The sequence below is a fragment of the Chelonoidis abingdonii genome, unplaced genomic scaffold (genome assembly GCF_003597395.2).
Source record: "Chelonoidis abingdonii isolate Lonesome George unplaced genomic scaffold, CheloAbing_2.0 scaffold1842, whole genome shotgun sequence".
Taxonomy (NCBI): Eukaryota; Metazoa; Chordata; order Testudines; family Testudinidae; genus Chelonoidis; species Chelonoidis abingdonii.
This window is the reverse complement of record NW_027426103.1, coordinates 1-24738: the sequence shown is the minus strand read 5'-3', so window position 1 is coordinate 24738 and position 24738 is coordinate 1. Positions and strand designations below refer to the sequence as shown.

Sequence of the window (24738 nt, the reverse complement as noted above, 5' to 3'; positions counted from 1 at the left end):
TGCACAATATCCTGTGTGTTTTTGGCCCTCACCTCAGGACCTGAGGAGAAGAAAGATTTCCCTCCCCTAAGGCCTTTCTGAGACTGGGCTCAGCTAGCCCTGTTCCCCTCTCTCTTTCCCCTCCAGGGGCATCCTTCCTGTGTTTCTTTATCGGATTTGGGCTGATGGGCTACTTGGCTCTTTATCCACCCAGCCTGCGAGCCTTCAGTCAGCTTTCTTTGGGGGACTAACTGACATCTAAGAGATCAGTGTCACACTGTCTCGACGGGCTCATGACTGTGAGTGCCTGCCTCAGGGCAGACTGTCAGAAAACAGGGCAGACACTGCAAACTGGTGGTGTGTTCTATAATTAGATTTCACCAGGCCAGTATCAGATGTGAACTCCTGGATTCCTAGGCCCCAATTCTGTGCAAAAAATTAGTGGGTGCTTAGCACTCACCAGCAGCCACGCTCTCCCCCCACCCCCGCAGCGACTCCTACCTGCCGGCGGCTCCGCCAATCAACTCTTCCTTCTCCCTCCATGTGCCTCCCACCCAGCGCAGTCAGCTGTTCTGTGGCATCCAGGAGGCACTGAGAGGGAGGGGGAGGAGCAGTGATGGGGCGTGCTTGGGGGAAGAGTAGAAAAAGCAGTGCAGGGGGTAGCATTGGGGAGGGGGTGAAGTGGGGAAGAGACTGTGGGTTGAGCGGGAGTTGAGCACTCCCTGGGACAATTGGAAGCTGGCACCTGTGCCTGGATTACTATAACAATCTTACAATGAGTCACAGACAGTGCCCTTAGACCAGTGGTGGGCAACCTGCGGCCTGCAGACCGCATGTGGCCCAGAAGAGTAATCAGTTGCTGGGCCGCCAGACAGTTTGTTTACATTTGCATGGTCACCCACAGCTCCCAGTGGCCACAGTCTGTAATTCAAAATTGTAGCCAAAATGTAGTCGTCTGCCAGTTTCCCAAAAATATCTCAGGACTACTCTGAATAACTCTGGGGAGCTCCATCTTTTCATTCACTTATTTCACCCTGTTATAATTCAGATAGTCCAGAGATGAAGGATCTTCCCCTGAATCCAGACTTACAGCTTCTTCTCACAGAAAACAAACTGAAAGGGTCATTACCCACATGGACTCTTCTTGGTTGACAGAGAGTGAGGAATGAATTTAGAGTGTTTGTTTCCAATCATCACACACAATGACCATTTGCTTTGAAATTAGCATTTTCTGTGAAAGTTCTACATTTCCATTCCACAAGGTTTCTTTCTCCTTTGATGGATTATTTAGTTACAGGGCTATACACTGTGTAAATGTTTGCTATTGTATTATAATAGGATACAGATAAGTGAGAACAATGCAAATAACATCCTACGAGTTTTCTTGAAGATTTAACACTCTTATATATTTACACATTTAATAATCACAATGACCAACCCTAATACACAAGCGAATTGGCCAGGCTATACATTTGTAAGCATTCAATGAGACCTGGGGCTTTGGCATGGGCTGGCACCTGGTCTGCCAGCATCACAATCCGAGTGCAGGCTCATCTGTTCACCCCCTGCACTCTGTCCAAGGGAGACTGTCTTCCCCTATTGGGCCCAGGCCGTGCAGAAAGGAAACCACCTGAATTGAATGTGGAAGGGAGAAGAATCAGACTGGGATGAGAGGAGGAGAGTAGAGTGGGACAAGGAGGCTGTGGGGTGGCTGAGGGACAGACCGACATTCCGAGACTGGATACTGGTGGGAAGTGAGAAACTGGGTCTGGGAGAGAAAGGGGGAGATGGGAACTGGCTGAGCAAGGAGACTGGGTCTGGGAGGAGGGAGAGGGAAAAGACTATTACTGGCTAGGCTGGGTAAATAGAACAAGAGTGGGGGGATAGAAACTGTGACTTGCTGAGCAAGGAGGCTGGGAGCTGGGGGAGACTGGGACTGACTGGAGAAGGAGTCTGGGACTGGAAACCAGTGGGGTGGAACTGGGGGTGGGTGAGGAGAGACTGACCAGGTAAGAAGCCAGAGTGTGGGGAGAGTCTAAAACTAAGTGGGTGACGAGCCTGGAATAAGCAGCCAGGGTGGGGTGGGGGAGACTGAGAGCAGATCTACATGAACATTCAGTTTGTGTCAAGCTGGGCTTGTAAATCTCCCCTCCACTGTCCTGCAAGGCACCAAGTGTCCATGTAGATCGTGCTGCCTCACACTAACAGTTCCCTAGTGCGCTTTGATTTACTCCCGTTTCACAGCACTAGGGAAATGTTAGTGCACAGTAGCAGGGTGCACACAGACACTCAGTGTGCAGCAGGCTAGTGTGGGGTAAGTTTACATCCCAGTGATTTACATCCCGCCCTATCTGCTGGATATCTAGGCAGAGGAGGTGTGTTCATGTAAATACAGTTTGCTCCTGAAGTGTTTCCCATTCCCAGCTAGCTGTCAGGGGAGAACTCATTCAGACTGTGCTTCTATCAGCAATTTCCTAGTATTTCTACAAAATAAAAAGATGGGTTGGGCAGGAACTTTACAAAAATGAGCTTCATTGTCAGGACTTTGAAACTGCATAAAACAGATTGACCTTCACCAATGTAAATTCCCTGACCTGGTAATAATAACTGCAATGCCTTGTGCTGCACACCTAGCAAGTGCACAGCAGAGAGTCCCTCTCTTCTGAACCTCACCAGGAGGAGGGAGCTCCCCAAGAACCAAGGGGCAGCAGAGCAAAAGTCCCTTCTGTGCACCTTTCTGTAATGCTGCACCTGCATCTCAGCTGGAGCTGTACATTTGCAGTGGGAATAAAGTTTGGGTTTGTAATAGGTTGCTTGAAGGGCTGGGCTGCCAAGTGGTTGATGCCCCTGACCTCCAGCCCCTTGTTTTCAAAGTCAATTTGCCTCAGTCTTTTAGGCAATGGGGTAGGGAAACCCAGGCCTTTGATCTCCACCAGGTCTCAGCCCAGGGCCCTGCATGCATCTACCCCTGAATAGGGGGCCCCCCAGCAGAGATCTAAATCCACTTCCCTGGGTTACTTCCTATCACTGTCCCTTTTGTTTGGGGCATGACCCTTCTAGTACCATTCTCTGAGTGGCTTGTACCCCATGGTGCCCTCTCGTGGATCTTGGATGCCCTCTCATCCCAGGCTCCTTCAGGTAGAGCAGCTGTAAGTTTGGTGAGACTGAACCCCACAATGTCTCTGGGCTTTAGGGACCCAGTTACCTCAGTTGCTGGAGGCTCCTAGTCTCCTCCACAGCCCCCCTTGGCTGGAGAGACAGTGCTTACCCTTTGGTGACTGCCTCGGCTCGCAGGCTAGTGACCCTTCTCCTAAGGTAGGGAGGTGGATCGCTTCTGCCTCTTCACCAGTCAGCCCTCAACTGAGCCAGGCTCTCCCTCCTGCCCTGCCCCAAGGCCTGGCATTGGCTGCAGTTACAGTGGGGTGGGGCTAGCTTGGTCCAAAGGCTCCTTTAACCTGTTCCCGTTCCTGTGCTGAAGGTTGGAGAGGAGGATGAGTCTTTCCATGGCCCTTACGTTTACGTCCTTTCTTGTCACATATCCCTGTCTTCTCTGGATAGAGGTGCAGGGCCCGCTCACAGGGCCAAACCCAGGGTTCCTTACTCAGGCAGGCAGCTATTGACTGTTATGTGAGTTTGCTTTGTACAGACTGAGTGGAAACAGAATAAAGGACTCAGGATTGGGCCCATTCAGAATTATTCCATAAATAACCAGTCTGCCATCTACAAACTGCCCTGTGCACTAGATACCACTGAGAACAAACAAATAAGGGAGCTGGGACGTTTGTGCACCAAGCTATTTTTGATAGATGCTGTCCTGACAGAATACTAGAAAATACTAGAAAACTTTCCAAAAAAAAGACAGTCACCTTCTCATGCAGTGTTGCAGTGTTGTTGTAGCCATCTCAGCCACCTTGTCCATCTCAACCATTTCTCATCCAGCTTTCATTTCTGGATGATTTCATACCAAACTTTGCCAAAACTTTCTCCTCCGCCAAGGTTCCAACTCAATCAGTGCACAGGCTGGATGGTGCCCAGGGAATGAATCAGGGATGCACATTGAAAGAGGCTTTTGTCTGTAGGCCCCAGCCTCATTGGTTGGAGCAGCAGCATCACCATCATCGGCGATCCCTCCATTTGAGGATGATCTCTACCACATATTTCCATATGGGTCCTGAGTCGACTCAGGAGTCTGATCCTGGAACCATAGACCTGCCCACAGTAGGTACAGACATTTCCTGATGGGTCAGCTGCTTGCTAGAAGAAAGTTCTTTTTCTTTCCTTCCTTCTTTCTCTCTTTTCAACTTCAAGGGCAAGGCGCTTCTCCTCAAAGCAGGCCACTGCCGGGGAGGATGTGCATCATTAGATTCAGTTTTGATTCCCTGCTTCTCGCAGCTTGTGGTGATCCACTTGAGTTTCTTAGGTCTTTGTAGGATTCCTCTGAACTACCAACGGATCTCTGACTTGGGTGAGCTTAAATAGAGGGCTTGTTGGGAGGTGAGAGTTTGCATCTGCACACCATTGTCCAGGCCAGCGGAGTTGGTGAGTGTGGATCATTGCTTCATGTTAGGACATTGGCTTCAGTGAATGTGCGTGTTACTGCAGCATCTTCCACTCTGGTGCAAAGGATCTTCTGGAAGATCATTGGTTTTTACCTTATCCAGACTTGAGGCTGTTGATAGGTCACCATGTTTTGCATTTAAGGAGTGTAGAAATAACAATTGTCTCATAGACCTGGATCTGGTGTCCTTCCGTAGGACACAGTCTGTGAAAATGTGCCAGACTAGTTTCCCAAAGAAGCACTTGCACAATGGATCCTCGCCATGTGCTGGATCTCACTGTAAATTTTTGTATTTTGAGTAAAGTTGGGCTACGTGAGTAACAGCAAGTCCGCAACTCTCTTCCAAGGTCTGTCCTTTGATGGTGATTTCTGGTGGTCATGTGCAAGCCTGAAGCAGGCTGAAGGAGCACTTTAGTTTAGTTTTCTTGATACTGAATGGAGTTCATAGGCGTCGTAAGCTTGTGCAAAAAAATACGATGAGTGTGACTGTAGGCATTCCCAGTGTGATGTGACGAGGGACAGATCATCAGCGTACTGAAGTCAAGTAATGGATGCCCTGAGATTATAATCACCCCTCCATTCTCTACTGAATGTGAACTCGATTAATAAATGTTGCGGAGGGCAGACAAATCGGGCACACCCTTCCCACAGGCTTTACGATTGACAGTCTAAGGCCTTTGTCAAATCGATGAAGGCCATGTACAGGTCCTGGATTTTACTCCCGAGATTTGCCTGATTTGGTGGCAATGAAGATCATGTTGGTTTTTCCCTCAAGCATGGTCTTAAACCACACTAGGTTCCGGCAAGATTTCGTCAGCAGCTGGGAAGCATAGTCGGGGTTAAGATGATAACGGCGAGACTTTCCCTTGCTGTAGATAGCAAGGCAATGCCACGATAATTTTCCACCACTCCAATTTATCTTTTTTAAAGATGGTAAGAATGTTGGCATTTCTCAAAGTTTTCTGAATCTTCTCACTACTAACAAATAGAAGAAAAATGGAAGTCCAACAGCATAGGCTCTGAGGATCACTGTAAGGACCACAAGCCCTTCATCACACAAAAGTGACGGTCCCTGAAGACACGTCGTTAATGCGCACTGGCCAAAATGTCATACCAATAAAATTTATGCTGAAATTATGCTCCTAGCTCCTATGGGTTCGGCGAGGCATCAGCACTAGAAGTTGAGCATGAGGAGATGTTTCCACCTATTGGCCCAGCAGCACATAATTTCACGGCGTCTTGTGGAGGAAGCTACCTGAATGTTGAACACAGACCGGCGCGGATAAAAAGAGGGGAAAGTAGATGAGACAAAGATACATTGAGGAATATTTTGAGCCCGCAGCTGCGTGATGGAGAGAAACTGGACTGAGTAGATGAAAGAAGGAGATGGGGTTGGCTGCGGCAAGTGAGGATTGGAGCCTCAGAGGAGAGTGAAAGAGACATTCCGACTGGCGTAGGCCAGACGATTGAGGACAGGACAGTGGGTGGGGAGGAGACTTGACTTCTGAGGAAAGCGAGTTTGGGAGCTGAGGAAGACCTGAGACTGACTGGGGAGGAGTCTCGGGACATGGGAATTCGAGTGGGGATGAACTGAGTATGAATAGGAAAAAAACAGATCATCTAGGAACCAGGGTGTTGGGGTAGTCTCAAGATGGTAAGTCTCCTGAGCCGACCGGGACTGAATAAGGATGTCAGGAGAGTTGGGTTGGGAGAGACTGAGAGCTAGATTCTACGATGAACATTCAGTTTGTGCAAGCTGGGCTAAAAATCTCACCTGCACTGTCCTGCAAAGCACCAAAGTGTCTTGTGTGGACTGTGCTGCCATGCTCCGAGGCCTTGTCCTACACTACCCTTAAGTTGATATTAATTATGTCACTCAGGGATAGTGACTCCCTCACCCCCCCAAATAAATAAGTACATTTGATTTAAAATCTCTGTCCATCGATGTAAGTGCGCTCATTAATCAGACGTGCTAATCGACACCCTTGGACGATGCATTTGGCACTGGTACAGTGTGCGGTTAGTTGGAAAAGTCATTTCTTTGCTACTAGTTCTACCTAGGTGGGAACTAGATCTGAGTCCCGTTTCAAGCACGAGTGGGAATGTGTTCAGGCACAGCAGCAGGTCACACAGACATCCTCACTGTGGCAGCCAGGCTTGTGCAGGTTAAATTTTGCGCACTACAACTAAGTGTTCACCCTAGAGAAGCCTTAGAGATATGAACTCATGATGAAGAAGGAAACTGAGGTTGGGGCAGACAGGAACACCTCAGCGCAAGGTGTGGGAAGGGAGAAACAGAAGGTCATGATGACGACCCAGATGAAAAAGGACTCACAAGAAAATAAGGGAGGTAGGAAGACGGGACTTAGGCTTGGGGAAATCTAACGGGTTGAAAGTCTAGGATGTGGTTATGGCAAGAGACTGGGTGTTGGAAGTATTAGAACGCAGAGAATTGGAAATTGGGTAGTAAAGGAGAATGGTGGTTTACGGGAAGGTAGAGGCACATTATGGGAAGAGATCAGGACTGGTACGCGAGGGACATTTGGAGGTGCAAGATTTCTAGGAACATGGGAAGAAGGATCTGTTGTCAGTGTTAAAATAAAGAAACCAATAACATCTTCCAGAGCCTGTCAATGGACCATGGTATCCTAGTTTGCCATGCAAATATCTGTCAAACCCTCCAGCCAGATCTTCTGATTCCCTTCTAGTGCTGGTCCACAAAGAGGATGACAACCTACTACTTCTGTCAGTTACTCCATTAGCTCCAGTGGCAGAGGTTTGTGCGGCGAATCTAAAGGCTGAAAATCTGCCAATGACCCATGGGGGTGGCAACATGATTCCACAATCTGGAATGTCTATTTTTTCAGTTTATTTTTTGAAAATGTAGGAAATTATGCACAAAACTTTACTTTTAAGGAACATTAAGTTTGCAAAGTTGAGCCATAAAAAATAAGGAAATGGCACAATTAAAGTGTTTTTGCAACTCTTATTTTGGCCCATCTTTACATATGCATTAAGATTCAGCCTTTCATTACATGATAACTTGCTATTTTCTCCACAGGACCCCTGCTTCATGCAGCACACGGAATTGACAGTGCTCTGACTCAGGGCTGTGGAGGGAAGGATGAGGTTGTCTGTAGGATCCCTGCCTCATTTGTTGCAGGAATTGTGAAGTGTGCAGTGTATGAGGCAAGGGATTGCAGAAAGAGAAAGGAGGGTCTCTTGTTAAAGCAGTTGAATGTTGCCCTGAGGAATTAGGGTCTATCCCTGCCTCTGCCACAGAGTTCTTATGTGATGCTTGGCAAGTCACTTAAACCAGATGTTTCACAGGTGGTCACTAATTGTGTGTTCCTCATTTTATGGGTGCCCCCGTTGAGACTGTGTGTCTGATTTTGAGAAGTGCTGAGCACTCACAGCTCTAAACTGAAGTCAGTAGGAGCCGTGCTGCACAAGCCAAAGTACTCTCAAAAGTCAGGACGTGGGTATCTCAAGTTGGGCACTCAAAATCAGTGGATGCTTTTGATAATTTTGGCCATAGCATCTCTGTGTTGGTTTCCATATGTTTAAAATGGAGATAATTACACTTCTCTACCTCCCAGGTGTTGTCAGCTGTTGTCTGTGTGTGTTTTCTCTCTGTGTGTGTTTTCAGCTCTACACAGATAGCTGATGCAGCAGGCCTCGATCAAACTGCCCAAGAAGACCACAGACTCGGTTCAGTGGCAAAGGCACTTGTTCAGGTTTATAGCTGACAAAGCATGGTACTAGCTCCCCAGATCAACGTCTACAGATACACTGGCACCTCTATGCCTTTTACAATGGACTTGGCTCAGTGAGTGGTGAGACTTTCCACCTTCATCTTCCCACTCCGAGGCCAGAAGAAGACTCCCTCTGCGACTTGTCTTTTATACTCTTATAGAAACCAGTTATGTCTTGCCCCTCAGACGTGGTTAATTACCACCCTTTACCCGGTACATTTTGGTTGGATCAAAATATCTCTATCCATCACCCTGTCATCCTGACCTTACCATTAGGAGGGGTTAGTGTGTCCCTGTATCATCATTGGGAAGTGTGCTTACACCATAACCCTGTACCAGGGTGCTCTGCAGGGCTGGCACTACCATTTAGGCGACCTAGGCAATGGCTTAGGGCACCAGAATTTTTGGGGGGTGCTATTTTGCCGGAGGGGCTGCACGTGGCTCCGGGGGACCTACCGCAGTCATGCTGGCGGACGGTCTGCGGCTGTAGCGGCTCCAGTGGAGCTGCTGCAGTCGTGCCGGCGGACGGTGCGCTGGTCTAAAGGTTCTGGCGGACCTACCGCAGTCATGCCTGCAGCAGTTCCACCGGAGCCTTTAGACCAGTGGACCGCCCACTGCCATGACTGCAGCAGCTCCACTGGAGCCACGGGGGGGGGCAAAATGGCCGTCTGCCTAGGATGTCAGAAACCCTGGTGCCGCTCCTGGTGCTCTGGTATTACCCTTCTGCAATGTGTTTATGCATGTGCCAGTGCCTAGCACGTCTCTTGAGTGTTTGTGTTTTTTCAACACCAACCATGCTTTTGCCAGGTTCATATTCTGGACAACGAACCTGCACCCATAGTCACAAAGGGACTAATGAAGGTTTCACAGGCAGGTACAAGTCTGGCATTCTGAATGTTTGAATGCTTCTCTTTGAAACCTTAAATTTCTTTTTGATTCATAGCTTTATAGATTTTAGGTCCAGAAGGGAGCTTTAGATCTAGTCTGAGCTCCTGGGTAACAAAGACTAAAGAATTTAAAGCAATTACTCCTGTACTTCTTCTGAACTTGTGTTTGGCTAAAGCATATCATCCTGAAAGGCATCCAATTTTATTCTGAATACTTCAGGAGGTGGAGAATCTTCTGCTTCCCTTGGTAATTTGTTCCACTGTTTCACCAGTATCACTGTGAAAAATGTCTGCCTTACCTCTAATAGGAACTTATCTGGCTTTAACTTCCATTCATTGTTCTTTTTATGCCTTTCTCCACTCGATTAAGAAAACCATTAGTATGCAGTGTTTTGTCCATGGGAAGGTACTTATACACTGCAATCAAGACACATCTAGGTCATCTCTTTGATAAGCTAAACAGATTGACCTCCTTAAATCTCTCACTGCAGGGCACATTTTCAAGCCCTGGAATCTTTATTATAGATCTTCTCTGTGCCCCTTCCAATTTTTTAACATCCTTCTTACATTGTGGACGCTAAAAGCAGATGCAGTATCTGTCTCCCCAGTGCTGTACACACAGGAAAAATCACCTCCCTACTAGAGCTGGTTGGAAATTATTTGGCAAACCAGAGTTTCATTGGGAAATGCCAGATTGTTGAACTCAACATTTATCATGAAAGTGAATCAGGTTCAAAGAACTTTCTCAAAACCACAAGTAGGGTCTGGTGGAAATGTCCGTGGTTCCCTGCCAGGTTCCCTGGTGGCTCCTGTTAGTCCTGCCATGCAGATTGTCATTTTTTTTGTATTTGATTTTTCTTTCCTAAGTAATGCTTTGCATTTGTCTTTACTGAATTTGAATTTACTGATCTCAATCAAGTCTCAGTTATAAGGATCATTTTGAATTTTAACCCTGCCTTCCAAAGAGCTTCATATCACCACAAATTGTTTAAGTGTATTCTCTACTCTATCATCCAAGTCATTTATGAAACTGTTGAACAGTACCAGACCCAAGACAGTGTTATTTTGTATTTATCCATAGGAACACGCTACCACAGAGAAAGGATAAAGCAACTGAAGGCCTATAGAGCTATGTCTTACCGAAAGCTCAGCTTTCCACTCAAAATCTGGACTGACTCAGCTTATCCAGGAACTCCTGCTTCTGGGGATTGTGTTACAGTCTTCTTCCCTGCACCTGCCTCACTCCCTCTGTTCATCAGGACTCCCTTGTTAACAATTCCCAAGCTCTCCTTTTAAGATTTCCCACCTTAGGAGCCTCCCAAGGAAGTAGGGGTCTTATTCCTTCACCCTCTCACTTCCCTGGTCCTTCTCACATGAACAGAGAGAAATACAATACCCGAAATCCAAAGGCGCAACATTCATGTTTATTGGGGTGAACTTCCAGCAACATGATTCCAGTTTCCTTCTTTAGTGTCCCTCTTCCAGCGCCTCTGACACCACAGAGCCTTGTCTGTGTCCCTTTTCTGTTCCATCCCCCTGTTCCCATTTCCCCTTTTAGCAAAAACATTGATCCAATTCCCATCCCAGTCCCTGTCCCCATTACCCCACCTTCCTGATTGACTGCAGACTATACAGTAAAACTTGAATTTTGCTTAGCTGTACCTTAACCAATCGTTTTACTGAAATTTAACTAACCAATCCTAACAATTATATTCCACCACCTTCTTTTGGTTTACACCCAACAAATTAATTATACAGCAGATGGAAACAATTACAGAACCAGACAGAAACCATGCAATAAAACATACAAAACAATACATAAGTGAGGATTTCACAACTACATCTATACAGACATAAGGGCTTTCCAGCTGTGTCTATTGATAAGTAAGTTCTTGCCAGACAGGATGCTATTAAACTAAGTTTTCTTTTACATCTAGGCTCTTCCCTTTCTCTGGAGGTGATAGGAATATCAGGACAGGACTGTATTCCTAACACCCCATAGCACCTTATTTCAATGTGACTAGTTTGGAATGTGAGGATGTGACCATACACTTCTCAGCTTATGGCTGCCTAACTACATCTTAGCTGAAGGCCTTAGTCCTGTCACGTAAGAGAAGGCCATTACACAGACAGTGATCTTTGATTCTTTCTTTTTTTATACCTCTATAACTAGCTGAGTGATAAGAGTACCCCTAAATTCTTAAAGTATAGGCCTTTTGCAGACAGGTCTGAATATCTATATCCTAACATCACTCCTCATTGTTGGGTTCTGGGAGTAAATTCATGTTGGATACACCATGGGCTGGAGTTTCCAAAACAAAATGTTAGCTGGATTTCCATTCACAGGACATTTTTTAAATAGTGAAATTTCCTGTACACTGGAATCCTGCGTTTCTGCAGCTGTATTCATTGCTCCCTCTTTATACATTCAGAGATCATCTTTGCTGTTTCTGCAGCAGTATCACATGGGAGCTCATGTTTCAGTTCTTTGTCTCTACTATCTGACCCCTGCAAAAGAACATGGGCTATATCTGTATTTCTGTCAATACTATGTGCACCTCAGTCTCTTTTATGCTATTTTCACATTTCCTACCAGAGTTCAAAGGGTAACCCCCATCTGAACTCCCTAGATGATCCAGGACGAGAGCAAATGCGTTTGCATCGACCCAGTTACTGGTACTTAACTGTCATACAGGCATCAGAGACTTTTTTGACTTTTGCATCTGGCCAGGCTGAGCCAGCCCCTTCCTTGGAGGCGTTCCTCATGGTGGGAAATCTTAAAGGAGGGCTTTGGGCATATTTTAACTAGGGAGGTCTGGGTGAACAGAGGGAGTGAGGCAGGGTCTGCAGGGAGGAAGACGTAACACAATCCCCAGAAGCAGGAGTTCCTGGGATAAGCTGAGTCAGTCCAGATTTTGAGTGGAAAGCTGAGCTTTCGGTAGACATAGGTCTATAGGCCTTCAGTTGCTTTATTCCTTTCTCTGTGGTAGCTGTGTTCCTATGGATAAATACAAAATAACACTGTCTTGGGTCTGGTACTGTTCAACAGTTTCATAAATGACTTGGATGATAGAGTAGAGAATACACTTAAACAATTTGTGGGTGATATGAAGCTCTTTGGAAGGCAGGGTTAAAATTCAAAATGATCCTGTATAAACTGGAGACTTGATCTGAGATCAGTAAATTCAATTCAGTAAAGACAAATGCAAAAGCATTAAACTTAGGAAAGAAAAATCAAATACAAAAAAAAAATGGGAATAGCTGACTAGGCAGCAGTTGTGCAGAAAATGATCTCGCAGTTATAGTGGATCACAATCTGAAAAGTTGTGATGCTGTTGTGGAAAAGGGAAATGTCATTCTGAATTGTATTAACAAGAATGTTATATGTAAGATACAGGAGGTAATTCTCTCGCTCTACTTAGCTATGGTGTGGCCTCAGCTGGAGTCCTGTTTCCAGTTTTGCTCATCACTGTTTAAGAAAGATAAAGACAAACTGGAGAATGTCCAGAGGAGAGCAGCAGAGCTACAGATTTAGAAAACATGATCTATGATGAAATGTTGAAAAAATTGGACATTTTTAGTTGAGAGAAGAGAAGACTGAGGGATGAACTGATACTAGTCTTCAAAAAACTGAAAGATTGTTTGTCAATTGTTATCCATATCCACCCAGGGTAGGACTAGACAATCACTTTAAATTGCAACAAATGAGATTCAGTTTAGATATTAGAAAAAACTTTCTAACTATAGGGATAATTAAGTACTGGAAGGGATATATAGGGAGGTTGTGTAATCCCCATCACCAGTGACTTTGCACAAGAATTTAGACAAATATCTTTCAGGGTGGCCTAGGTATACTTAAACCTCCCTTGGTGTGAGGAGATGGACTAGATGACCTCCTGAGATTCCTTCCAACCCTACTTTTCTCTTATTCTGTGATTTTATCAGCTATTGAGGTCTGCTAATATAAAAATAGTAAAGGCTGTTTAACTTCCTCCTGAGTTCAGTCCAAATGAACTGAAGAGTAGTTCATCCTTTTCACATAATATGATACATCCTGTTTCTATCCAAAATCAGAAATGTTTATTGAATACTTCTGCCTTTTCTTCAACATTGTTAACAATTTAAAAATCTTGATATGCAGTGGAACTCCACCTCTGATTTTTTGTTTGTTCCTAGTATACTTAAAAAATGTCTTACGAGTCTCCTTAGTGCAGCAACCCATGATTTTTTCCCTGATATAATTAGCCTCCTTTATCAATTTTCTACACATCTTAACATCTAATGTATATTGATTATTATATAATACTACTGTTTTCCATCTGTTATATATTGCTTTTTTTATTTTTAACTGCTGCTTGCACTTTTCCACTGAGCCATGATTGGTGTTCAGCCAAAAATTTATGGTCATCAAGCATCTAACTCCCTGAGGCCCCCTTGTAAATTCCTGCCTTCATTGAATTTTTAGGGCACATTAAGCCCCGGCTGGTTGGAGGGCATAGTGCCTGTTCGGGACGTGTGGAAATAAGAGATGGAGAAACATGGACCACAGTCTGTGATGCCCACTTTGATCTCAAAGCTGCCAGCGTTATCTGTAATGAACTACAATGTGGAACAGCTCTGTCTATCCTAGGAGGAGCTCACTTTGGAGAAGGACATGGACCAATCTGGACTGAAGAGTTCCAGTGCGTGGGGAACGAGTCCCACCATGCGTACTGTCCCAGGATATTGAACATCAGTCAGACGTGCTCACACACAAATGATGCTGGAGCCATATGCTCAGGTAAGAATTCAGTGCAAAGTCTTTAAAATCCCAGTGATGTGAATGCTAGACTAGGGTGAAGCAATATACTGATATCACTGTGCAGAGAGCTGTGGTAATAGGATGGCACCAGCTTCTCATAAAACACAAATGATCCAAGATTACTAGAATCGGGTCAAATCCCCCCTGACTTTCCTTTCTTTAACTATTTGGTATAAAAGACTTCCAAGGCACCCTCTCTAAACTCCTTTTCCCTTCTCCCCAGGGCACACAGGGCTCCGGCTGGTGAACGGCAGCACAGCGTGCTCAGGGAGGGTGGAGATCCAGATTCATGGTGCCTGGGGAACCCTCTGTGACTCACGCTTGGATTTACCAGATGCCAATGTTCTCTGTCGTCAGCTCGACTGTGGATTCGCTGTATCAGCCCCAGGTGGAGGGTATTTTGGGAGGGGAACTGTCTCTGTCCGAACTGACACATTTCACTGTAAAGGAACTGAACCTCATTTGGGGTATTGCCGTTTTACTGCCCTGGGGGCCTCTCAGTGCTCCCATGACAATGATGCCAGTGTGGTTTGCTCAGGTAAGTGTAATGCTGGATTAATGACACTTGTCCCTTAGACCTTAAAGCAGGGGAACCTCAGGGCACAGCAAGGGGATGGGGAGCTAGATCCTAACCCACGTATAATAATGGTAAATATATTAAAAATAAAATTAAAATAAATATTATCACAAAAGGAATACTGATGACTTGGGAATGCCCTGGAAACTCCAGTAAAAACATTAGCAACTCTGTCTTTACACAGGGCAGTGGAGCAGGGGGAGCACTTTGTCCTTTGGGTTTCATAAATGTCAACAATTCACTGTCCCCTTCCTTCTCCAAATCACTGCCATAGTAATTAGAGGGGGAGCTAGTAGCAATTCCCAATATGGAGGTTGCTTCACACTTTCTAGTATAAAATACTCTTACCACCTTCTTAAGAAGCTTTTATGCCTTCAGTGTTTGCAGCAGCCTTTGCAATTTGGGTAAGGGTAATGTTGGGGCCAGGGAAGTGCCTTCCCCTAGTGCAGGGAAATCCCTTCCAGGTTTGCTTGAATTATAAACTGCTGAAAATAAACATTTCCCCTCTCTCACTTGAGTTCCTGAGGATATGTTTGGTAGCCTTCCACAGAGAAAGTAGCACTTTATCTCACTTTGGTTTTTTCTAACTTTTTTCACAACTTTCCAGTTGAAAATAAACCCTCAAAAAGATCCTCCCCACTCCTGCTTTCTTACACTTTTTAAATTTTTTCAAACTTTTTACAGTGGAAGAAAAGATGAAAAAATAGAAAGGAGGAGATGGGGGAAAACTTGTAAACCCAAATATGAAAAGGAAATTTGATATTTTCATTTTCAAAAAGTTTAAATGAATCAACATTTTAGTTAGAATCGAAACAAAAATTCTCATTCCATTTCCACATGCCAATCTCTTTGATGTGTTTAAAAGTTGAAATATCGCATTATAATCCAGTACTTAACAGGAAAAATGCTGGGTTGTTGACCAGCTCTAATATTTACCTTCCAAAAAAGCATTCAAAAATTAAATAGTGTTATCAGTCAAAGCCAAATGCGCAAGAATTAGGAAATATCAGAGTTAATGTTACCCATGCAATATTAATTCAGACCCCACACCTTCCCTTCTGCATATACATTATGACATTGTGTAATTTCCTGCACATGTCCTATTATTCCCCTCCATCCCACTAGCTCCTGACTCTTTTAGTGCATGGGGAGGATGGTGATCAGGGGCTGAAGGAGCTGTAGAATATTTATTTTTATCTTCATCGTTCAACCTGTGACCCAGGGCCTTATTCACTCTACATACTGTACAAACACTGCACTGAATATAGAATTATTAATTTTTTCATGGGCTTTTCTATGGTGCTCGTCACCGTAGTATCAGAGTGCACCATGAGCATGAATGAATTTGTCTTCATAAGAACCCCGGGAGATAGGCATCATAAGAATCTGCTATTTCAAAAGTGACTTAGGGACTTAGAAGCCCAAGAATAACATTTTCAAAAGTGCCTAAGTGACTTAGGGACTTAAATCCCATTTTCTCCAGTAATGTAGGAGCCCAAGAACTCTGAAGACGTCACCTTTTTGTAGCCTAAATCACTTCTGAAAATGGCACTTGGACTCCTACATCATTTAGCTGCTTTTAAAAATTTTACATACAATGATTAAAGCCAAACTTCCAAACTTGCTACTTATTTGGGGTGATTGGGCACCAACCTGAGACCCTCAGGGTCTGATTCTTCAGAGTACTCACCATTTATGTAGAGCTTTATGTGTTCAAAGTACTGCAAAGACATTGATAAAGCCTCACAGAACTCCAGGTAAGCAGGTAGTAAGTACTATTATTATTAGCTCCATTTTACAGCTGGTGAAACTGAGAGAGAATAGCAAAGTGACTTGCCCAAGGCCACCCAATGAGTCATCAGTGGAACCAGGATAAAACTAAATATTTTGATTTGCAGCCCTGTGCTCATTCCCCCTGACCACACTGCCTGACTGCAGAAGAGCTGAGCAGCCAAATCTTGTCTTGACCCTCTTGTCAGTTGTGAATGCTCAATACTTCCGCAAATCAGACCCCAAAAAACTGGCTTAAGAGACCTGCTCAGCCTCACCCCTGAAGTCTGCAGCAGAGGCAGGAACAGAACTGAGCTCTACTGATTGAGGGTCACTGCTCTTAACAAGTTCATCCTAGTCCTTTCTGCACTCCGCTGCTCATTCTCTACTGGCCTTCCAGTTTCTAAAGTGAATGAGGCAGGGGTCCTACAGGCAACAGCCTGATGCTGCACAACCCCAATTTATCCATCCTGGGCACTGAAAGTGGCCAGGGCCCTGCAGGAAAAAAATAATTCACTCGAAAACTTATTTTTAGTGGCCAGCCAATCTGGTTCTCTGTGGCTAAATGGAGCCCATCTTATGGGTCTATAGATCTGTAGAGTTTTAAGACCCAAAGAGGCCATTGTGATCATCTGCTTCTCCCCCCACCAAAAGGACCCCTCCTGCTTAATGATGTTGCAGCTTCCCTCTCTGCCTTATCTTCTCATCCATGTACAGAATCTCCATAGGGCTTCTTGCCTGGCTGAAACTGGGGTCCTTACAGGGAAACCTACTGCAGAAGCCCTGGATTTCAACCTTCTTCCTAATAATAGACACGTAGCTTCCAGGACTTTCTCCCACAGAGCCCAGAGTCACTGGTGCTCTTACATACCATGACTAAGCCTATAGGGCCTTGCCCAGCACTCTCAACAGATGTCTACTCTTCTCTTTACAACTAATACCTTTGTACATTGGGGAAAATTCACCTTGCAGTTTTCCTGCTTCTCACAGAGGCTGCTACCTGCGTTCCTAACTGAATTCCCCGCAGCCCTGCCCTGCCTCTCCTAACTAGCTACCCAGCCCATGCCCTGGTTCTTGGAAGGAACTCCTCAGCACATGGGATGCTGATTTCTCCCTATAGTTGCTGGAAGGAGAATCTCTTCTAAGGAAAAACACCTGGTTCCTTCCATACGAGCTCCATCTGCCATAATCCCTTCTGCCCTTCCTGAGGGGCTGTGGTAACCAGTTATATCCATGATCCTCCTTGGAGAGCCCAGGGCTGGCTCCAGGCACCTGCCAAGGAAGCTGGTGCTTGGGGCAGCCAATACAAAGGGGCAGCAGTCCGTCCGCTATTGGGGTGGCACGTCTGGGTCTTCTGCGGGAATTCGCTGGTGGGTCCCTCAGTCCCTCTCTTCCTCTTTGAGCTTCCATTGAAGTGTCACCAAAAATTAAGAGAGGGAGTGAAGGACCTGTTGCTGAACTGCCACTGAAGAATGGAGCGGCACAATTGAGCTGCCACCGATAGGCTTTCTTTTTTTTCACAGCTTGTGGCTGTGGTACCCAGTTATATCCATGATCCTCCTTGGAGAGCTCAGGGCTGGCTCCAGGCACTTGCTAAGGAAGCTGGTGCTTGGGGCAGCCAATACAAAGCAGCCTGGAGCCTGCCCTGGGAAAACCTGGAGCCGGCCCTGGGAAAGCCCCAAATCTACTTTCTACCCTCACACTACACTAGTGCCATAGCTAGGACGGGTTTCAGGGTGGTAGCCATGTTAGTCTGTATCAGCAGAAAGAACAGGAATACTTGTGGCACCTTAGAGACTAACAAATTTATTTGACCATAAGTTTTTGTGGGCTAAAGCCCACTTCATCAGATACACGGAGTGGAAAATACAATAGGAAGATATATGGATATATACAGAGAACATGAAAAAATAAGGGCTGCCAGACCAATCGATTAAGGTGGGCTATTATCAGCAAGAGAAAAAAAAAACTTTTGTAGCGATAATCAGGATGGCCCATTTCAAACAGGGGCGCTGAATTTTGGGAGAGTGGACAATGACGGAGGGGTCGGAGGGATGGGTGTAGGAGGGATCCAGTGCCCTGGTGAGGGGGCAGGAGGGAGGCTCTCTCCTTACCACACAGCAGGCACCCAAAGCTGAGGCTGGCCAGGGCACACAGGCTGCAAGGCGTGCCTAGGGTAACCAGATAGCAAAGGTGAAAAATTGGACAGGTGGTAGGAAGTAATAGGCACCTATATAAGATCTGAGGGGCTTCGGACTTGATTTGGGTGGACCTGGATGCTAACTGGGTGGACCACAGCCCACCCATGGCTACATCCCTGCACTACACTAGCTGCATGCAGGCATTCTCCTGCTCCAGTCTTACGGTAAACTCCTGGCAGTATTGAAGTCAATGGAGGTTTTAGCATTGCCTTCAGTGTGGCCAGGATTTCACTCTTAGCCTTGAAATGTTATTTGGCCACCAAGATCCTTGAGTTGTTTGGATCCAGTGCGCATACACTGCACCCATCAGATTGCCATACTAGTACATACCGTACCTGACACAGCCAGTGGGTGTCCCCTGCTCTGACTCTTCTGTTAACTTTTAACTTTGTAAGTCTCTCCTGGCTGCACCTGTGTCTGAACTCGGTGAGTAATTCCTAACTTACCACCTTGCTGTAGGACTCACTGATTCTGAGACACGCAAAGACTGAGATTCACATCCCCAGGGAGTCACAATATTCACCAACAGAGCATGTCCCCTTCCCCGCCCAACACAAAACAACCTGCTTAGTGTGGTGTGAACTGATCAGCTGGAATCTCGGAATCTCGCGTTGGGCTCAGAGATGACACCACACTTCATGGGACAGCTCCAGTCAGAACCACCAGTGCCAGGAACTATATCACACTGGGAGCTCCTGCACAGGACCCAGGGGAACCAAGAAAGTTGCCACCTACTGAGCAAAGATCAGAGGAAACTAAGGGAATTTACCAACAATAACCTGTTCCTGACCACCATGAGCCCTGCTCTTCCATTGGCCAAACTCCCTCAAGGCAAACTTGCCTAAATCATTCACGACCCACCTGCTAAGTGCTTGTGCAGACACCACTCACTGGCTTCCAGGCATTTAAACCTGGATAAAGTGACTACAAACCTCAGCAGTCATTCCAACACCACACACAGAGACTATTTTCCCAATCAGTAACCTGCAGGAATTCCCTCGCTCACTCATTTACAGCAAACCCTTCTGTCAAGCTCAGAGTGTTACAATCCTTACAGCACTTTTCACTTATAGATTCAAAAGAATAAGTTTTTTCTGACAGAAGTTGTTCCTTTTAACACTGTGACACACTCTGATCACAGACTTATACTTTCCTATTGAGAAACAGCCAAGCTGTGTGTTACAATCCTTATAGCGACCTCCACACAGAGATTCAAAAAAACAACAACTTCTGCAGAAGTTACTCCTTTTAACCCTGTGATACACATTTATCATTGTATTGTATCCTCTGAGATAGAAAGAGTCCATAATTTCTTACACACTGTGAATTATTTCTAGTATATAACAGGGGGTGTTATTCAATGTGTTTCCCATCTCTCCTGAGCCCAGGTCATTCTGAATCACTCAGACTGCTGAATGGAGAGAGTCGGTGCGACGGGAGAGTTGAGATTTCCCTCCACGGTGTGTGGGGCAGAGTGCTGGATGATCGGTGGGACATGAACGATGCCAGTGTGGTGTGCAGGCAGCTCCAGTGCGGAGTCGCTGAGAAAGCTTATAATCCCCCTAAGTCTGAGCAACAAATAGGTCCCATGGGGCTGAGAGGTGTCCAGTGTGCAGGAAATGAGACTCATCTGGCTCTCTGTGACAACTCCACGTCTGAGACAACCCAGGCAGGAATTGCTGAGGACGTCGGTGTCGTTTGTTCAGGTGATTCATTTCCAAATCTCACAAACATTTTCTGTTCAGTAGGAAAATACATATTAACAGCTGGGATCTATCCCTGCAGGGAGCAGACAGATCAGACTGGTGAATGGGACAGGTCGCTGTGCCGGGAGAGTGGAGATTTATTACCATGGCAGCTGGGGGACAGTCTGTGATGATTCCTGGGATCTATCAGACTCCAGTGTCATTTGCAAACAACTGGGATGTGGACATGCCATCAATGCAACTGTCTCTGCTCATTATGGGCAAGGATCCGGGCAGATCTGGCTGGATGATGTGAACTGCTCTGGAAATGAATCCGATCTCTGGGCATGTCCTTCCAGGGGCTGGGGCCAGCACAACTGCAGACACAAAGAGGATGCCGGAGTTCTCTGCTCAGGTCTGTTCTGTGAATGCTCTTATGAGCTATGTTACCAGGGGATTTAATAGAAGGGGGCAGATGTTTAAGGAGTTTGCTGAGAATTATACTTTTCCTCACTGTCTCTGCCTCCCTTTGCCTTGTGTAACTACCTACAAGGGTCACCATTTCAAAGTCGTCAGCTCCCACCCAGAGATATTGGAGATATTGCAAGATTTCCCTAATGTTAGAATGCTGCATCTCAGGTGTCTGAAGGAGACTGTATCATGGAAACCAGTGACTGAAAAGGATGTAGGGTCCCAGTGGAGAAATAACTGGACATGAGCTTCCAGTGCCATTTTGTGGCAAAACAGGCTAATGCGAACCTTGGAAATATAAAGAGGAGAGTAGTGAGTAGGAGGGGGGACTATATTTTACTGTTTTTTATGGCCCTGGTGAGACAGATACTAGAATAGTTTGTTCAGTTCTGATGTCCAGAAAAATTGGAGAGGGAGCAGAGAAGAGCCACAAATGTGATCTGAGAGCTTGAATCAAAGCCTTACGGTGAGAGATTTAAGATGCTGAATCTGTTTAGCTTATCAAAACAATCAAGAGGCAAGATTACAGTACATAAATTCCATGACAAGGAAAAAATATCACTTACAAAAGGGCTCTCTATCTAATACAGAAAGGCAGAACAAGAGACAATGGCTGAAAGCTGAAACCAGACAAATTCACATCAGAAATAAGACCCAGGTTTTTAACAGGGAGGGTGATTAACTATCAGAACAAACTACCAGGGAAATGGTGCATTCTGCATCTCTTGAAGCCTTTGTGTCTAGACCAGATGCTGTTCTGGAAGTTCTGCTTACGTCAGACTCAAGTTATTAGACTCTATGCAGCTGTTTTACAGAAGGTCAAACTATTTGATCTCATGATCCCTGTTACATTGTCTGGAGTGGCTCACAGCACTGAGTGCCCACCTCCAGGCGAATGATGAGAAACCAGGCAGTACCCTAAACTGGTGGTATGTTCTACAATTAGATTTCAGCAAGAGAGTAACAGATATGAACTCCTGGACCAATGTTCTCTCTAATTTTTTACATCTATGTGCAGAATGAATTTTGTTATGTGCATCAATATAGAGGTGATATGTGGTGGGGTTGGGGCTGAGAGATTCGGAGTCTGGGAAGTGGCTCAGGGCTGGGGCAGAGGGTGGCAGTGCACGGGGTGAGGGCTCTGGCTGGGGATGCGGGCTCTGGAGTGGGGCCAGAGATGAGGGGCTCAGGGTATAGGAGGGGGCTCAGGGCTAGGGCACGGAGTTGGAGTAAACTATACATGGGTTTATTAACTGGGAAAAAGAAATAAAAGGGTTATTTACGTGGTTAAAGCAAGCAAACATCTACACACAAATCAGTTACCGTTTACATCCTAGGAGTAAGAGAGCCATAATGATCTGTCAATTCCAAATGTCCTTCAGCGCTGACCCAGGGGTAACACCTTGGGGTCTCTGGCTTCAGTTTGGTGTCTCTAGCTCTGTCACAGTTCAAACAGCCAAAAAGATGAAAAATCTTCACATCTATTATTTTGATTTCCCTCTTCCAGCCTTCAAAGTGATGGGACGAGGCCTTCTGCATATGCTGCTCTATTGGTGTGATAAGGCCATTAACTAATCCTATATATTGTGATGATCCTTAATAGCCCATCTGATTTTGATAGTTCTTGGGGATGGAGATGAGGGATGATTCCTGTGCCTGAGTTCACAAGTTCAGAGCCAACATTTTCAGTTATAAAGCAAAACTTACATATTTTCTTGTAGCATGGACCACAGACATTACAAGTGAGATTAATGCCTGCACCAACTAACCACCATTTCATAGAGTCTAAACATTAAATACATTTTTACAGGACTAATACCTGTTTTGAGCAAAACTAACACACAAGCGACCTGGCCTGGTCTCCAGCTATGAGATGCTCAGTTCTTAGCTAATGCCTGCAGCCTAGGCAAGAGCTGGCATCTGGCCTGCCAATGTCACAATCCTTCCTGGCCTCAATCTATTGCAATCTGTAGGTAGTTGCTTGTAAACTGTGACCTTCCAGAGATGTCCATTGTATTTCTAAGGGGCCTGTGGTGTCTAAAAGAGTCTCTCATTCTTGGAGTGGTTCTCTAGCAGTTGCTCCTGCAGAAGGATGCACAGGATCATTAACAATTGCTGGGATTTCACTCTTCACACCCCAGTTCATTTCAGAATCAGACGATTTAAATTCCTTTTTTGTACATTTCCTTCTAGAATTCACAGATCTAAGGCTGGTGAGCAACAGTGACTGTGCTGGGCGGCTGGAGGTTTTCTACAATGGGATGTGGGGCAGTGTTTGCTCCAATCAGATGTCTGGAGTCACCGCAGCAATTGTCTGCAAACAGCTGAACTGTGGGGATGGAGGGCAGATTGCAAGAGACTTTGAATACGGAGCAGGTTCTGGTCCCACGTGGCTGGACCACGTTGCATGCAGTGAGCAGCACGGCTCCCTCTGGCAGTGCCCGTCAGAGCCCTGGGATCCAACGTCATGTGATAACCGAGCAGAAGAGACCCATATTTCTTGTGCTGGTAATTATGAAACTACCTGCATCTGCACGTGCACACACACATGTACACGATGTGTTCAATTCATTGAAGGGTGAGGATAGAATTTGTTGTTGTTCACATCTCAGTGTAGGCAGATGTAAATTCTCAACACAAGATACAAACATATTTTCATGATGTTTTATAGGTATAAGCATTTGTCTGATTTACAACAAACATGGAAGTTAATCAATTAATTATAAAAGAGACCATGTTACACAGTGCGCTAAGGTAGTGTGAGAGTGAAGAGAAGCCTCTCCCTAGAGACTGTCATTAGGCAGCTCTGTGGTTATTAATCCTTTTGGGATGAACAATCAGAGATGGGCCCAGGCTGTGCAGTTTGGGTCAAGCCTGGAATCCCTCACAAGTCTGGGTCAAGATACAGATAAATTCTACTCCCACATCGCACACACAACACAGTGCATTCTCCTCAACATTGTCTCTGTATAGGAAAAAAAGCAAAACCACCTCAGACCCTGTTTGCTGAATGCCCACCCCACTTTGGTCCCAGACCAGGCCCTCCCGTCTCCTGTGGGCAGGAGCATCATGGACGCTGTTGGGTGGGACATTTGTGGGGACAGACTGGCTCAGGCATCAGCCCATATAACCCCTGCATCCATCACAGGCCCCAGTGTGCTGGTTTGTTACCAGAGTGCTCATTGCTGCACAGAGCAGACGGGACTTGGGCCCTAAATCACTAATAAACAGGCCCTGTGTTGCTGTGAGGGAGTTTGTGGAGGTGACAGCTGGAGACAACCAGGGACTCTCAGTGGTGAGGTCCCCCCGGGTACAAACATGTCACTTCTCCCTCACTCCAGACTCCAAGTCTCCTCCCTTTCCCTTTGCAGGTCTGACAGAGGTGACAGATTCTCCAAATACCCCAGGTAAAGCATCCCCCCCTCCCATCAAGGGTGAAATTTCCCAGGGGCTGGGTCACAGAGGAGGAGCTGCAAGCTGCAGCCTGAGGACAGGGCTCCTTTCCATGGCCTGGGACATCTAGGGGCGAATGACACCAGGGTGGGATCTGCAGTCTGTACTGGGCAACACAATTCTTGTCTTCTGGCTCCAACTGACAGGGCAGGGCCCATGATTTAAACAGCCACGTGTGACTTGCCCCCATGGCCCACAGACTGTGTCCCAGCCTGTTATTCTGTTGTCCTGGGCCGTGCAATGAGTGACTAGGGAGCTGCCCAGGGCTCCCCCGACTCTTACAGGATAATCTATTCCTGTCACATGTTCATTTCCATCCAGCTCCCCCGCGACGCCCTCCGACTGACAGTGGGAGAGTCACGGTGCCTGTGATCATCTGCATTATCCTGGGGGCCCTGCTCTGCCTGGTCTTAATCATCCTGGGGGCTCAGGTACAAAGTGCCAAGGCACAGCGCAGAGGTGGGTGCTGATTGGTGTCACTGTGTGAAATGCCTCTGCTATAGCAGGGGGCTGCAGGGTGTCAGGGTGAGGGGTGATACTGGGCTGGATGGGGTGGCTAAGGGTGCCTGGTAACTCCTCTATCGTTTAATATTTCCTTAAC

General features: G+C 46.0%; 1 protein-coding gene across 1 annotated transcript in view; it reads left to right on the top strand.

Annotated features, from left to right (window-relative positions):
• LOC116839808 (scavenger receptor cysteine-rich type 1 protein M130-like) overlaps window positions 1-24596 on the top strand; it is a gene marked incomplete at its 3' end in the record, with an annotated part of 41445 nt that extends 16849 nt beyond the window's left edge. The window contains exons 3-10 of the mRNA XM_075061465.1: window positions 13645-13959; window positions 14204-14518; window positions 19917-20234; window positions 20314-20628; window positions 22878-23192; window positions 23658-23762; window positions 24056-24091; window positions 24459-24596. Coding sequence (XP_074917566.1) covers window positions 13645-13959; window positions 14204-14518; window positions 19917-20234; window positions 20314-20628; window positions 22878-23192; window positions 23658-23762; window positions 24056-24091; window positions 24459-24596 — 1857 coding nt within the window. The remainder of the gene's footprint in view (window positions 1-13644; window positions 13960-14203; window positions 14519-19916; window positions 20235-20313; window positions 20629-22877; window positions 23193-23657; window positions 23763-24055; window positions 24092-24458) is intronic.
• Window positions 24597-24738: the final 142 nt, after the last annotated feature.